At 43.1% G+C, this 12,785-nt stretch overlaps 1 protein-coding gene across 1 annotated transcript in view; it reads right to left on the minus strand.

The window, feature by feature from the left end:
- Window positions 1-12,785, minus strand: part of LOC145350212 (low-density lipoprotein receptor-related protein 1-like) — a 1,564,930-nt gene that overhangs the window by 202,281 nt on the left and 1,349,864 nt on the right. The window contains exons 57-58 of the mRNA XM_080199274.1: window positions 12,347-12,432; window positions 12,123-12,242 (exon numbers count right to left, since the gene is read on the minus strand). Coding sequence (XP_080055400.1) covers window positions 12,123-12,242; window positions 12,347-12,432 — 206 coding nt within the window. The remainder of the gene's footprint in view (window positions 1-12,122; window positions 12,243-12,346; window positions 12,433-12,785) is intronic.

Raw genomic sequence — 12,785 nt, forward strand, 5'->3', positions numbered from 1 at the left:
TGATACAAAAACAGCATGGAAGTTTTCAAAAGTTATATTGAAAATTTTGCAAGAAAGAGATCCAATAATTCAGGCCGGATATTTTCAGGTACAAAGCCATTAAGTTTTAATTGCAGATTGAAGTTAAGGTTGGAGCTGGAGATCAAAGATCAATCAATCAATTAGCATTGTGTCTAAAGAAAGAATCACCAAAACCTACAAAATCAATTATAACAAGGATATTTGACAGGACAAACAACTGTTTCTAGTATTCCACTGTCTGTCTGTTTATATAATCTCATGGCATCTCCCAGATGCCTTCCTAAGATTAACACAGATGAACTACGTCTTAGCTAATATTGATACTATCCACATCTCCAAAAGTCAAATGATAGACAGTGGGCAGGACGTTATGGCCTCGCTCATCCAGAAACCGTTTCCTACTGGTGTGGGGTGACATCATTGGGAATTGCCATTGACAGCGATAGGACCAGAGAATCCTGCTGCTAGCAAACAAGTCGCCACCTCCTGTCAGCAGAAAACACGTGGCTGGGAGACTGGAGAATATCTCCTCAAACCTCAATCGGTGACACATGGAAGTGGCTGACCCCCTATCATCAACTCACTGTATCATGATGCTTTTCCTGTCAAAGCTACACTGGCTGGACCGCAGAGGCGGTAATCCATAATATACATGTAATCAACATTAATTCCATTCCTTATCTGCAAGACAACTTGGAACTTGTGGAAAGTAATATGGTAAAGCAGCCAAGTTCTCATCTGCTTTTAAAAAATCGGATTAGAGTTGTTTTCAAACAGCTCTGACAAACCTATTGAACTATTAGTTCAGTCAGTCTGTGAACCAGACTCAGAAATAAACTATGAGACATCAAGCAGACTATGTAACCTATTTCAGTTGAAGTTCATCTGAGAATCAACCTCCTAAAAAGTCGACCACGAGAAACTCCACCACCTACGAACCTTTTGCTTTACAAAATCCTCTTTTCAACTATAAAGGATCAAAACCATTCAAAAAGCTATTAGCTTACCACATAGGAGATAAGATATGATAGACCAGAGACTGAGGTAACTGTAAACTGCAAGAACGCTTGCACTTACCTGCATCTAATCTGTGTGCGAGTGTGTGAAAGAACAAGTGTGTTTGCTGTTACGTTTAATTCAGGATGTGTGAGAATAAATAAACCTCTTTATTTTAACTTACAAAAGCTTGCTGCTGAATTATTTAATTGAGATACACGCTCAAACTAGGTAAGAAAAGGCACACCTCTTTCCAAACAAAGCACACTGATCACAGGAAGTGAAAGGGCTCATAAACTAAATACAAATTATCTGGCCATTATCACATCACTGGTAGAGCTTGCTATTTACAGATTGGTTGCTTTATTTCCAACATTGTGTTGGGAAAACCACATCCACACAGATTGGATTTTTCTTTTAAAATGTGGAAGATACACTATTATTTGGACATTTCATGTTTTTAAAAATATGACCTCAACTTCGCCAAGCAACAATGCCTTTTCAGATAAATCACCTGACCAGCATGACATTTCAGGAGGAAGATATGTTTGTTTCTTTAGAACTCCAATCATTTTAAAGTTTAAAATTTATTTATTGTAGTCACAAGTTGGTTTACATTAACACTGCAATGAAATTACTGTGAAAATCCTCAAATCACCACACTACGGCACCTGTTCGGGTGCACCGAGGGAGAATTTAGCATGGCCAATGCACCTAACCAGCACGTCTTTCAAAGTGTGAGAGGAAACCAGAACACCCGGTGGAAATCCATGCAGACAAGTAGAAAATGTGCAAACTCCGCACAGATGGTGACCCAAACTGGGAATTGAACCTGGATCCCTGGCACAGTGAGACAGCAATGCTAACCACTGTGCCACCGTGTAGGGAAGAAGTTGAAACAAGCACAAGCAGAGATAAGTTTTTAACTTGAAACCTAGTGTTTTGAATGTTTTTTTCAGTTCAACTGGGAGTGAATTGAGAAAGTACAATACAGAAGGAGGCCAGTGTCTAAAGATATATAATTTAGGTGGATTAGCCCTGGTAAATGTACATATGGGGTTAAGGGAATGGGGCAAGGGGGTGGGCCAAGGTAAGGTGCTCTTTTGGAGAGTTGATGCAAACTCAATGGGCTGACTGGTCTCCTTCTACACTGTACTTTTTCAATTCACTCCCAGTTGAACTAAAAAAAATGCATTGAATTCCAGACTCTACATGGTGACCTGGCGACTCAAGCATATAATTACCTCTCAATATCTTCTGCCCATTTAGCAATTTCAAGATTTTCAGGGATGCAATTACTTATAAAGCTTTTTTCTAAGCACTTACCTTTGCAGACACTATTTCTATGTCCTTTGTTTGGGGATTTTTTAAAGAAGAGATAGATAGTTACATTCCCAGATTAAAATTGTTATGTTAACCAGTTCTTGTAACTTGTTAAACAGAAGTTTTGTTTTATAATAAATTAATTCTGAGTTTATTGAAAGAAGCTTAGTTAAACTACCTTTTATTCTGCATTCTCTTTATCTAGTAGAAACGATTTACATCCTCAAAAGGATAGGCAACAATGCCTCCTCCACGATCATCTTCAACATCGGTGCCCCACAAGGCTGCGTTCTCAGCTCCCTACTATACTCCTTATATATCAATGATTGTGTGGCCAAATTCCAAACCAACTCGAATTTCAAATTTGCTGACAACACCATCATAGTGGGTCAGATCTCAAACAATGATGGGACAGAGTACAAGAATGAGATAAAGAATCTGGTGAACTGATGTGGTGATAATAATCTTCCCTCAATGTCAACAAAATGAAGGAGATTGTCATCAACTTCAGGAAGCATAGAGGAGAACATGCCCATGTCTACATCAATGGGGACAACATAGAAATAGTTAAGAGTTTCAAGCTTTTTGGTGTCCAGATCACCAACAAACTGTCCTGGTCTCCCCATGCTGACACTATAGTTAAGGAAGCCAACCAACACCTCTACTTTCTCAGAAGACTAAGGAGATTTGACATGTCAGCTACGACTCTCACCAACTTTTACAAATGCACCATAGAAAGCATTCTTTCTGGTTGCATCACAGCTTGCTATGGCTCCTGCTCTGCTCAAGACCGCAAAAAACTACAAAAGGTCACGAATGCAGCCCAATCCATCATGCACGCCAGCCTCCCATCCATTGACTCTGTCTATACTTCCTGCTGCCTCGGAAAAGAAGCCAGCATAATTAAGCACACACACTGGACATTTTCTCTTCCACCTTCTTCCATCCGGAGAAAGATAGAAAAGTCAGAGGTCACGTACCAACCGACACAAGAACAGCTACTTCCCTGCTGCCATCAGACTTTTGAATGGGCCTACCTTGCATTAAGTTGATCTTTCGCTGCACCTGAGCTACACCTGTAACATTACATTCTGCATCTTGAAGAAACAATACTTTTTTCTGCATGCTAATACATGTGACAATAATAAATCCAATCAAATCAAAATTTAAAAAAAGCTAATAAATTTGTCAAACAGGTTTAACCTTTTGTAAATAAAGGTTAACTGCAGATTGTTTGAAGTACTTTTTTAAGTGTATTGTTAAAAATTCATTAATAATTTTTCCAGAACTCATGCTATGCTGTCAGGCCTACACTGTTCGGGTACACTGAGAGAGAATTTAGCATTGAATTGAATAGTGGTTTAACATTCGTCAAATTGATTGGACCTTCCAAATTAATGGGACTAGTCCTGAATCAAACCCTCTGAGGTAAATGCACTGCTCCAATTCTAGCCTAATGAGTATCTCTGGTCTCAATCACTTCACCACTGGCGTCTGTGGATTCTAAATGCCGTGAATCTATGCTCTGGAACATCCCCCCTAAGCCTCTCCACTTCTCATTCCCTCTTTCCCCCTCTAAGTCCTGCCTTAAAATTTACCTCTTTGACCAAGCTTTTGGTCATCAGTGCTAATATCCCCTTACGTGACTCAGTGTCAAATTTTGTTTGAAATCACTCTCTTGAAGCATTGCAAGACTTCATGCCATTTATATTATTGCTATGATTGCTGTCATTAAGAAACGTGTGTAAATGACTGGGTGTATTGCTTTGGTGCGACCGTATTCAATAGCTGTGGATTCCACGATGAGAACATGAACCACGCTTGTAGGCCATTAGCCAAATTATGGAATCATAGGATCCCTACTGTTCTGAAGGAGGCTATTTAGCCCATCAAGTCTGAACCAACTATTAGCCGCCGTACCATGTAACCCCACTAACCTTTATATCTTGCGAGTCTAAGGGGCAATTTAGCATGGCCAATAAACCTAACCTGCATACCTTTGGATTGCGAGAAGAAACCAGAGCACCTGGAGGAAACCCACGAAGACATGGGGAGAATAGGCAAACTTCACATAGACAGTCACCCAACGCTAGAACTGAACCTGGGTCACTGGCACTATGAGGCAGCAGTGCTAACCATTGTGTCACCGTACTGCCCAAAATCTACCAACAACCAATCAAAAATAGAAAGGATGGGGTGAGAATGAAAAATTCACACATTGACTGCAATTATTGTGGATTGACAGATAAAATCCTGCACTAAGAATCACACAGTGTCTGCGCATGGACTGACTGGAAATCTTTACGATAGCTCTAGGTGCCGGATTCATTGCGAATGTCTGCCCCTCCGTGTGATTGTATTTAACAGCATCCAAGACCTTGGGGAAGGTGGCAGCGTCTCAATGTTGTCGTAGCCTCTTCAACTATTTACCCACAGCTCTGCAGAAATGGAAGAGTGTATGGGCCCTCTGGAACAATGCATCAGTCACATTTTCAATGTGGCTGGATATTGATTGTTCTTTGGATAATGCCTGCTAAATCTCTGCCAGATGATTGGATTGAGCCAGTGGGAGAAAAGAAATATGGGCGGGTGCGAGTCTCACAACCACAGGCAAACGGTTTCGGTCACAAAGGAAACTCAGAGGCATTTGCAGCTACTTGACAGCTCAGTAATTGCATCCCTGAGAAGCTTGAGCTTCCTAAAACAATCCAGCATGACAGAACTGCCTTGCAAACATTCCATTTTGGATACAGTCATATTTCGACCTGGAGTCATAGCTGATATCAGCATTGCCCTTGCTAGATCAGTGTCCTTTTTTATTCAGCCATCTTACGTTGTGGCTTTGTAGCAGTACAATTTTTTTACGCTGTATACTGATATTTAGAAATTTGAAGGGCAACTTTAGCCCTGCCCACAGAATCTGGGTGAGTGGGCAGTGAAAACTGCAGGTTATTTTCCTGGCTTGGAGATTTTGGGAACTGACTTGATGGTTGGCAGGCCCAGGTATAGGATAGGGGTGGGGAGGGGGGAAACAAGTGGCATATGATGGCACCTTGCGTGGACAGGAAGATGTTGCAACAAAGCGTGCCTCAGGGATTAGAGAAAAATGAGAAGTTGCAGGAGTGGGTGGGTTGGTGAGGGGGGTGGTGGTGGTGGTCGAGTGCTGGAAGGTGCGGAGTTTCAGAGAATGGACTTATATGGACATTCCTGTGACAGACAGGACTGGTGCCAGGATGTGAAGGATGGACACTCACCCTTGTCATTGGAATGAGGTCATTCATTTTGTTGTGGCATTAGATAGCAGTCCTCAGTGACAGGCCGCTGGCACTGACTGCCTCAGCACCACATTCCAGGCCACATATGCTTCCCTGCTTCTGGGTTGTCTACCCACTCAGGTGGCCTGCCTCTCCTCCACTGCATCCAGAAGCTTCCGAGATCTGCCTCCTTGAAGAGTCGAGCTGCTCTCCACACTGCCATCCTCCCATGTCCGGCATGGATTGCAATGGTTTTCTTGCCCGAAGCGACACCATCATTTTTGGAGGGAAAATTCCATCCATCCATCAAGTTGTTATCACAAGGAATGCTGGGTGTTTTCGCAAAACTGAAGATGATAACAGACCACTGGGTGCAGATGTTTAAGTCACTTTGAAAACCAACAGGCAGCACTTGCAATGATGTTGGGGCGATTCTACCAAAAGAATCCTTAGTGTTGAATTCATGAAAAACTGGAGTAAATCCTGCTATTTCCAGTTGGAGTTTGAAAATGAATCTCCCACACTCTGTGCATTGCAGAGTGCATTAGCGTGAACCACGCTGAAAATTAGGGGGCGTGGCCTATCCTCGCTGGAGAGGCCGGCAGAATAGCGCTGAGCGGGCCACTGTGCATGCGCCAATCTGTCAGCGCTAAGACCGGCACATGCGCAGTGGCTTGTATTGCCGGCCTCCCAATTATTGGCCAGCCCCACAACCCCCACATCACTGGCCACGTGACCCCCCCCCTCCCCAGGGCCTGATTGCTGGCCTCTGACCTCACCTCCCCCTCCCCCATCCCCCCCACTGGCCCACTCCAATCTCCTGCCCACTCCGCCTCTCTCCCTCTGTCAGTCAGCCCAAAGTTCATTCATCAATCAAGGAATTGCATCCATCCATCGAGGAATTGTGTTTAGGAGTCGAGCTATATAAGACCCTAGTCAGACCCTACTTGGAGTACTGTGCTCAGTTCTGGTTGCCTCATTACAGAAAGGATGTGGAAGCCATTGAAAGGGTGCAGAGGAGATTTACAAGGCTGTTGTCTGGATTGAGTGGCATGCCTTATGAGGATAGGTTGAGGGAGCTTGGTCTTTTCTACTTGGAGAGACGAAGGATGAGGGGTGACCTGATAGAGGTGTATAAGATGTTAAGAGGTATTGATCAAGTGGATTCTCAGAGGCTTTTTTCCCAGGGCTGAAACTGTTGCCAAAAGAGGACACAGGTTTCGGGTGCTGGGGAGTAGGTACAAAGGAGATGTCAGGGGTAGGTTTTTCACTCAGAGGGTGGTGGGTGCGTGGAATCGGCTGCCGGCAGTGGTGGTAGAGGCAGATTTGATAGGGTCTTTTACAAGACTTTTGGATAAATACATGGAACTTAGTGAGATAGAGGGTTATAGGAATGCCTAGTCAGTAGGGATGTGTTTGGCGCAACTTGTGGGCTGAAGAGCCTGTTTGTGCTGTAGTTTTTCTATGTTTCTAAGTGCAGAGTGGCAGCAGAACACCCCATCCTCACCTCATCCTCACTGATCGCCTCCCCATCAGGCCCCAACCCCTATTAGGCCCCACCCCCTTGGTACTGCCCTATACCCGATGGACTGTGCCAAGATGCCCACAGGGCATTGGCACTTTGCCCCTTGGACAAGGGGCCCACGCTGGCACTGCCAAGGTGGCAATGCCCAGGGGCCAAACCCCCCCCCGCGGCGATTGACCCTATGCGGAGCCTCGATGGCGCGCCCCCCTCCCCGGCTTCACTCCAACAGAGACGGATCACAAGCTCCCTGCAAATGGGGAGCTATAGTAAACCCTGCTGGAGTGAAGCAGCCCTGGCGAAAATGGGGGCAGGGAGGGGGGAACAGGTTAGCAGGCCTGGAGATTTTAATCTGAGGCTCGCTAATAGCATTTAAATGACATTTAAACAAGCAGCTGAATATAATATGCATCTCCGCGCCGATTTCAGAAATCCAGCACTAGGAGATGCGCGGAGGCCGTGGTGCCCAATGTGGAGTCTGTAACCCATCCTCCGTTCGAGTCTCCCAGTCCACCGTATGACAAAAGCAGTGCAGTGGGATGGGAGAATCAGCCCCATTTGCTGCATCACATTCTGTGGCCTGCAGTCACAAATATGCTGCAAATGTTCTTGGTGCTGTTCAAAATGATTTGTTTTGTTCTGCCTTGTTCAAGTGAAGGTTTGCTGAATCCACACTAAAACTGCTGCTTCAACCATGCACAGTGATTATGTTTGCTCTGACAGCCCTCAGTGGTAGCCAGTGTCTCAGATTTACACTATTTAAGTTGATGAAACATGTTGCTTAATGAGATTGCAATTGTACGACAGAAGCGATAGTTTCATTAGTAAAAATCTGCATTAGCAATCTAGAGGCAACAAGTAATTGTTTTATCTTTCACCTTTCTGTGCATTATCGTCCTGCAGCTCGATCTTACATGCAAGTTATTTTTAAATTATGATAGAAAATGCTGAAATATTCAGCACGTACATGGAAAATACAATAAAATTTGATTTTACAGCAAGAATATTACACCCAAAACATTAACTCTTAACATTTCTCTCACTCGCCAACAATGCAGATTGTGATTTATACCCTCTGTAGATATGAAACAGAAACATTGATGATCCCAATCTTGAATCATTGTAACAAAACTATCTGCAATCAATATTTAAGATTTTTTCATAGATATAATGGTGGTGAAAATTTGTGGATGGTGCTCCAATCTTATTCCTGGAACTTTTTTGCCCAAGGCCGCTGCTACCAGCCACTGTAGAGTTCATGGGGATCAGTTGGCATGGCAGGACTATAAAAAGCTGAGCTTTTGCACCTGAGTTCATACTGTTGCCCCAACCCACACTGCCCCATGTCGTAAGAAGCAAGATAATGCATCATAAATGGCTAGCTGGAAAGAGGGGTGACAGGGTAATGGGCTTCCTCAGAATCTAGGCAATCAACTGCGTGGCACGGTGGCATAGTGGTTAGCACTGCTGCCTCGTAGCGCCAGGGACCCAGGGAATGCGCAAGTTCCCTCTGGTGCTTCAGTTTCCTTCCACAATCCAAAGATGTGCAGGTTAGGTTGATTGGCCATGCTAAATTGGCACTAGTATCCTGGGGTTAGCAGGGTAAATATGTGGGGTTATGAATAGGGACCTGGGTGGGATTGTGGTTGGTGCAGACTTGATGGGCCAAGTGGCCTCCTTCCACACTGTAGGGGTTCTATGATCCTAAAATGATACAGGTATGTTTATGATGATAAAGTCTTTTTTGGGTTTCTGATGCAAGCCCAAACCCATTCCTGCTGGGCCTCCCTTGTTCCTGAAGACAGACATATTGATCTCATCCTTAACAAATCAGCCTCTAACATTGTCTTAATACTACACATGGATTGAGAAAGTGTCCTACTTTCTCTGATGTGTGTACCCATGAAAGAGGTGAACCTGTGAAGGGAAAAGGCTCTGGTCAGACCCCATTTGGAATATTGTGAGCAGTTTTGGGCCCCACATCTGAGGAAGGATATACTGGCCTTGGAAAGGGTCCAGAGGAAGTTCACAAGAATGATCCCTGGAATGAAGTGCTTGTTATGTGAGGAATGATTGAGTACTCTAGACCTGTACTCATTAGAGTTTAGAAGCTTGAGGGGGGACCTTATTGAAATTTACAGGATACTGCGAGGCCTGGATAGAGCGGAGGAGGAATTTCTTCAGCCAGAGAGTGGTGAATCTGTAGAATTCTTTGCCACCAGGCTGTGGAGGCCTAGTCATTAAGTGTCTTTAAGACAAAGATAGATAGGTTCTTGATTTAAAAGGGGATCAGGGGTTCTGGGAAAAAGGCAGGAAAATGGGGACGAGAAAAATATCAGCCATGATTGAATGACAGAGCAGAGTTGATTGACCAAGTGGCCTAATTCTGCTCCTATCTCTTATGGACTTATGGAATTCTGAACATATCTAAATACGTTGAAAGAATTAGATTAAGCAAGTAGATTGAGATTGAGATGGAACATCCTTCAATGCTTTCCATTACAGTAAATCCTGCAGTAAACAATCATACCATGGAAGAACATAGAACCAAAGAAGCGCTACAGTGCAGAAGAGGCCATTCAGCCCATCAAGTCTACTCTGACTCTCTGACAGACAATCTTATCCAGGCTTTTCCCCCCCCACCCTATCCCAGTAATCTCTCACATTTTCCATGGTTAATTCATCTAACCTACACATCTTGGAACAATAAGGGGCAATTTAGCATGGCCAATCCACCTAACCTACACACCTTGGGACTGAGGGAGGAAACTGGAGCACCTGGAGGAAATCCACACAGACATGGGGAGAATGTGCAAACTCCATGCAGATAGCCATCCAAGGCTGGAATTGAACTCAGGTCCCTGGAGTTCTGAGGCAGTGCCACATTACCTCCCCAATTTTGAACATACAAACCACAAAAGGATCTTACTTTGATAACTGTGCTAGATCAGGCATTCTCGAAGTAACAGTTTAAGGAATCTTAACAAGAATTATTTGAAATTGAATTGTGACACATGGTAGATGTGTACAATCTGCAAAATTGTAATATTAATGGTAAACACAACTTGCAGGGCAATATATCTTCAATAATTCAGTGGTTAACTTGATGTGAGATAATAAAGTAAAAGAAAGTGATCCGAATAATGTCAGCCTAGCCATGTTAGAGCTCATAGATTGTGACCCATTTTTTGAAGTAATGAAATGGGTATTACACTTACCAATCTGTGCTATTGATTAATTTTAAACTGGACAGAAGTTTTGAAAGTTTGAGGAAGTTAAATTATTTGGTCTTATTGACAAAAGACAAATGCATCATATCTTTCAAAAGGGAATTTATAAACTTGTATCTATTTAATTGAAAATGTCAAATTAACCTCCAGATCATAGCATTAGAGGCATGCTTTTTAAATACAATTTAACAGTAATATTAGGGAAAATCCAATAATGTTAAATTATGCAATAGTTCTTAACTACAGCACACACAAAATGATATGGAAACAATATAAAACCAACAAGAATTCAGATCCAATATGAAGAAAATCAAACTTAGAGCTTCACTTTACACGGGGGATGGTGTGTGGAGATTTATTATTCGAATACCAAGAATTGGCTGGGTGAGCCCAACTCAACAAAGCCCACCCCGCAAAGATAACACACTGATGGTGGATTAAACAGGCTGAGAGTGCAACTTAAACCCTGTAGTGGGAGGAGGTCCCGCCCTTGAGCACTGCCAATCAATCTGGTTGGCCAGCATATCTAGCCATCCCAGCTGCACCAGGACTAAGGTAACTGCTGCTATGACTGAGAGCATCACAGTGAACAAGAGAAGGCAGACACTGGAGCCAGGTAGGGGAGGCAATGGCGCAGTCATATTGTTGCTAGACTAGTGATCCAGAAACGCAGGGTAATGCTCTGGGGACACAGGTTCAAATCCCACAATGGCAGATGGGGAAATCTGAATTCGATAACAATCTGGAATTAAGACTGGAACTTTAGTGGCCTGCCTGCCACAGGATTCGAGGCAGGCCATGAAAAGGCCCGTTGACCTTGGGTGGAATTTTATGATTTCAGGACAAGCAAGGCAATAAGATCCTGCCTTAAAAGTTTCATGGTGACCTCAAAACTATTGTCGATCATCACCTGGTTCACAAATCTATCGTCTTTACCTGGTCTGGCCTACATGTGACTCCATACACATAGCAATGTGATTGATTCTTAACTCAGGGATGGGCAATAAATGCTGGGCCAGCCAGTGACACACACATCCCATGAATGAATAAAACAAAAAGGTCAGTCAGGCCTTTTTTGGGAGGGGTGGATTGGGCAGGCAAGGGAAAGGAACGAGAGGAGTAGGTTTTGGAGGTCAAGTGGTGAGGCACGAAGAAGGGAATGGGCAACATCTTGAGAGGAAATGCTACTGATGAACAAAGGGCATTCCCTGCATGCTGCACCCTATCCTTTTTTTCTGCCTTTGGAAAATTTATTTTCCAAATTGTGCTCCTCACTCTCGCCCACCTGCACATGCCAACTGTAATATACTGTGGACAACATATAATATGGGTCAATCAGCTTAGAAGCAAGCTCAGTTGCCCAGTAATTATTTATTTAAAAATAGTGGATTGGCCACCAATTTCCTTGGCCTGTTGTATGATGAGAACCAATTCAGGAATGGACAGGAAGGCAGTGAGCCTGCCACCCATTGGAGGGATTTTCTGGCCCCCTTTTGGTATGGTTTTCAGTCCGAATTCTCACTGATTCCACCCTCTGTACTTGGGAAAGCCACGGCAGGGATCACTTTTGGTGGGAGCGTCAGTGAGTAGAGCTGGGAAATTACGTCCTATTAAACATCTCACAGAAATACGGCAGTGAATGAGAAGGTGGGGGGTGCAATGGGCCATAAAATACAGCCCATTATGTTTAGAATCTGGGCTACAATAGCCCTCAGTGTACATTATCGACAATTCTGGAATTATTAGTGGACAAATTGCCAATGCAAACATCCCTACCTCAGGATTGCTTCCATTCAAATGGATTCTTGATATTGTACTGCCTTGTGTGGTGAAATCAGCCCAATAAATACATTTTTCCCTGTAGTCAAAATCTATCGCATGAACATTATTCAACCCCTGTAAAATAAGCAAACTTATCATCAGCATGTTAAAAGTGTTTTAATTCAAGGCAAGGCATAATGATAGAATGATGGAACAACTGTTTAGTTTTAATAATGTACCTGTTTTAATAATGTGTAGTTGAATCCATCTATACTCATTTTTCTTATTTCATGTCGATCAGCAAAAATTAAAAAAGGTTCTTCAGCTGAATATAAAGGAAAAGAATATTAAGTGCAGCAACTTCATACATATTCATGAAACCAATAGGAAGTATTTAGCCATGCTGATGCACGTTCTTTACAAGAACTTAGCACCTATTATGTATGGGACAATTTTGCACTTAAATGCAGTAGATCTGTCCTCCCTTTTAGTCCAAACTTCGTCTTTCAATCATCAATGCCTCCTTACCTCACTGCTGTCTTTTGCAAGGATTGGAATCCTGAACAATGTTTACTCTGTAATATTCATATCCAAGTCTACTTTTGTTTTCCATGAACATAGCTAAAGACAGCCAAACAGTTATAACACTAAAATGATAGGCAATTTTGATGTTCAGGG

Source organism: Carcharhinus amblyrhynchos, chromosome 11, assembly GCF_965287045.1.
Source record: "Carcharhinus amblyrhynchos chromosome 11, sCarAmb.v2.hapA, whole genome shotgun sequence".
NCBI classification, from domain to species: domain Eukaryota; kingdom Metazoa; phylum Chordata; class Chondrichthyes; order Carcharhiniformes; family Carcharhinidae; genus Carcharhinus; species Carcharhinus amblyrhynchos.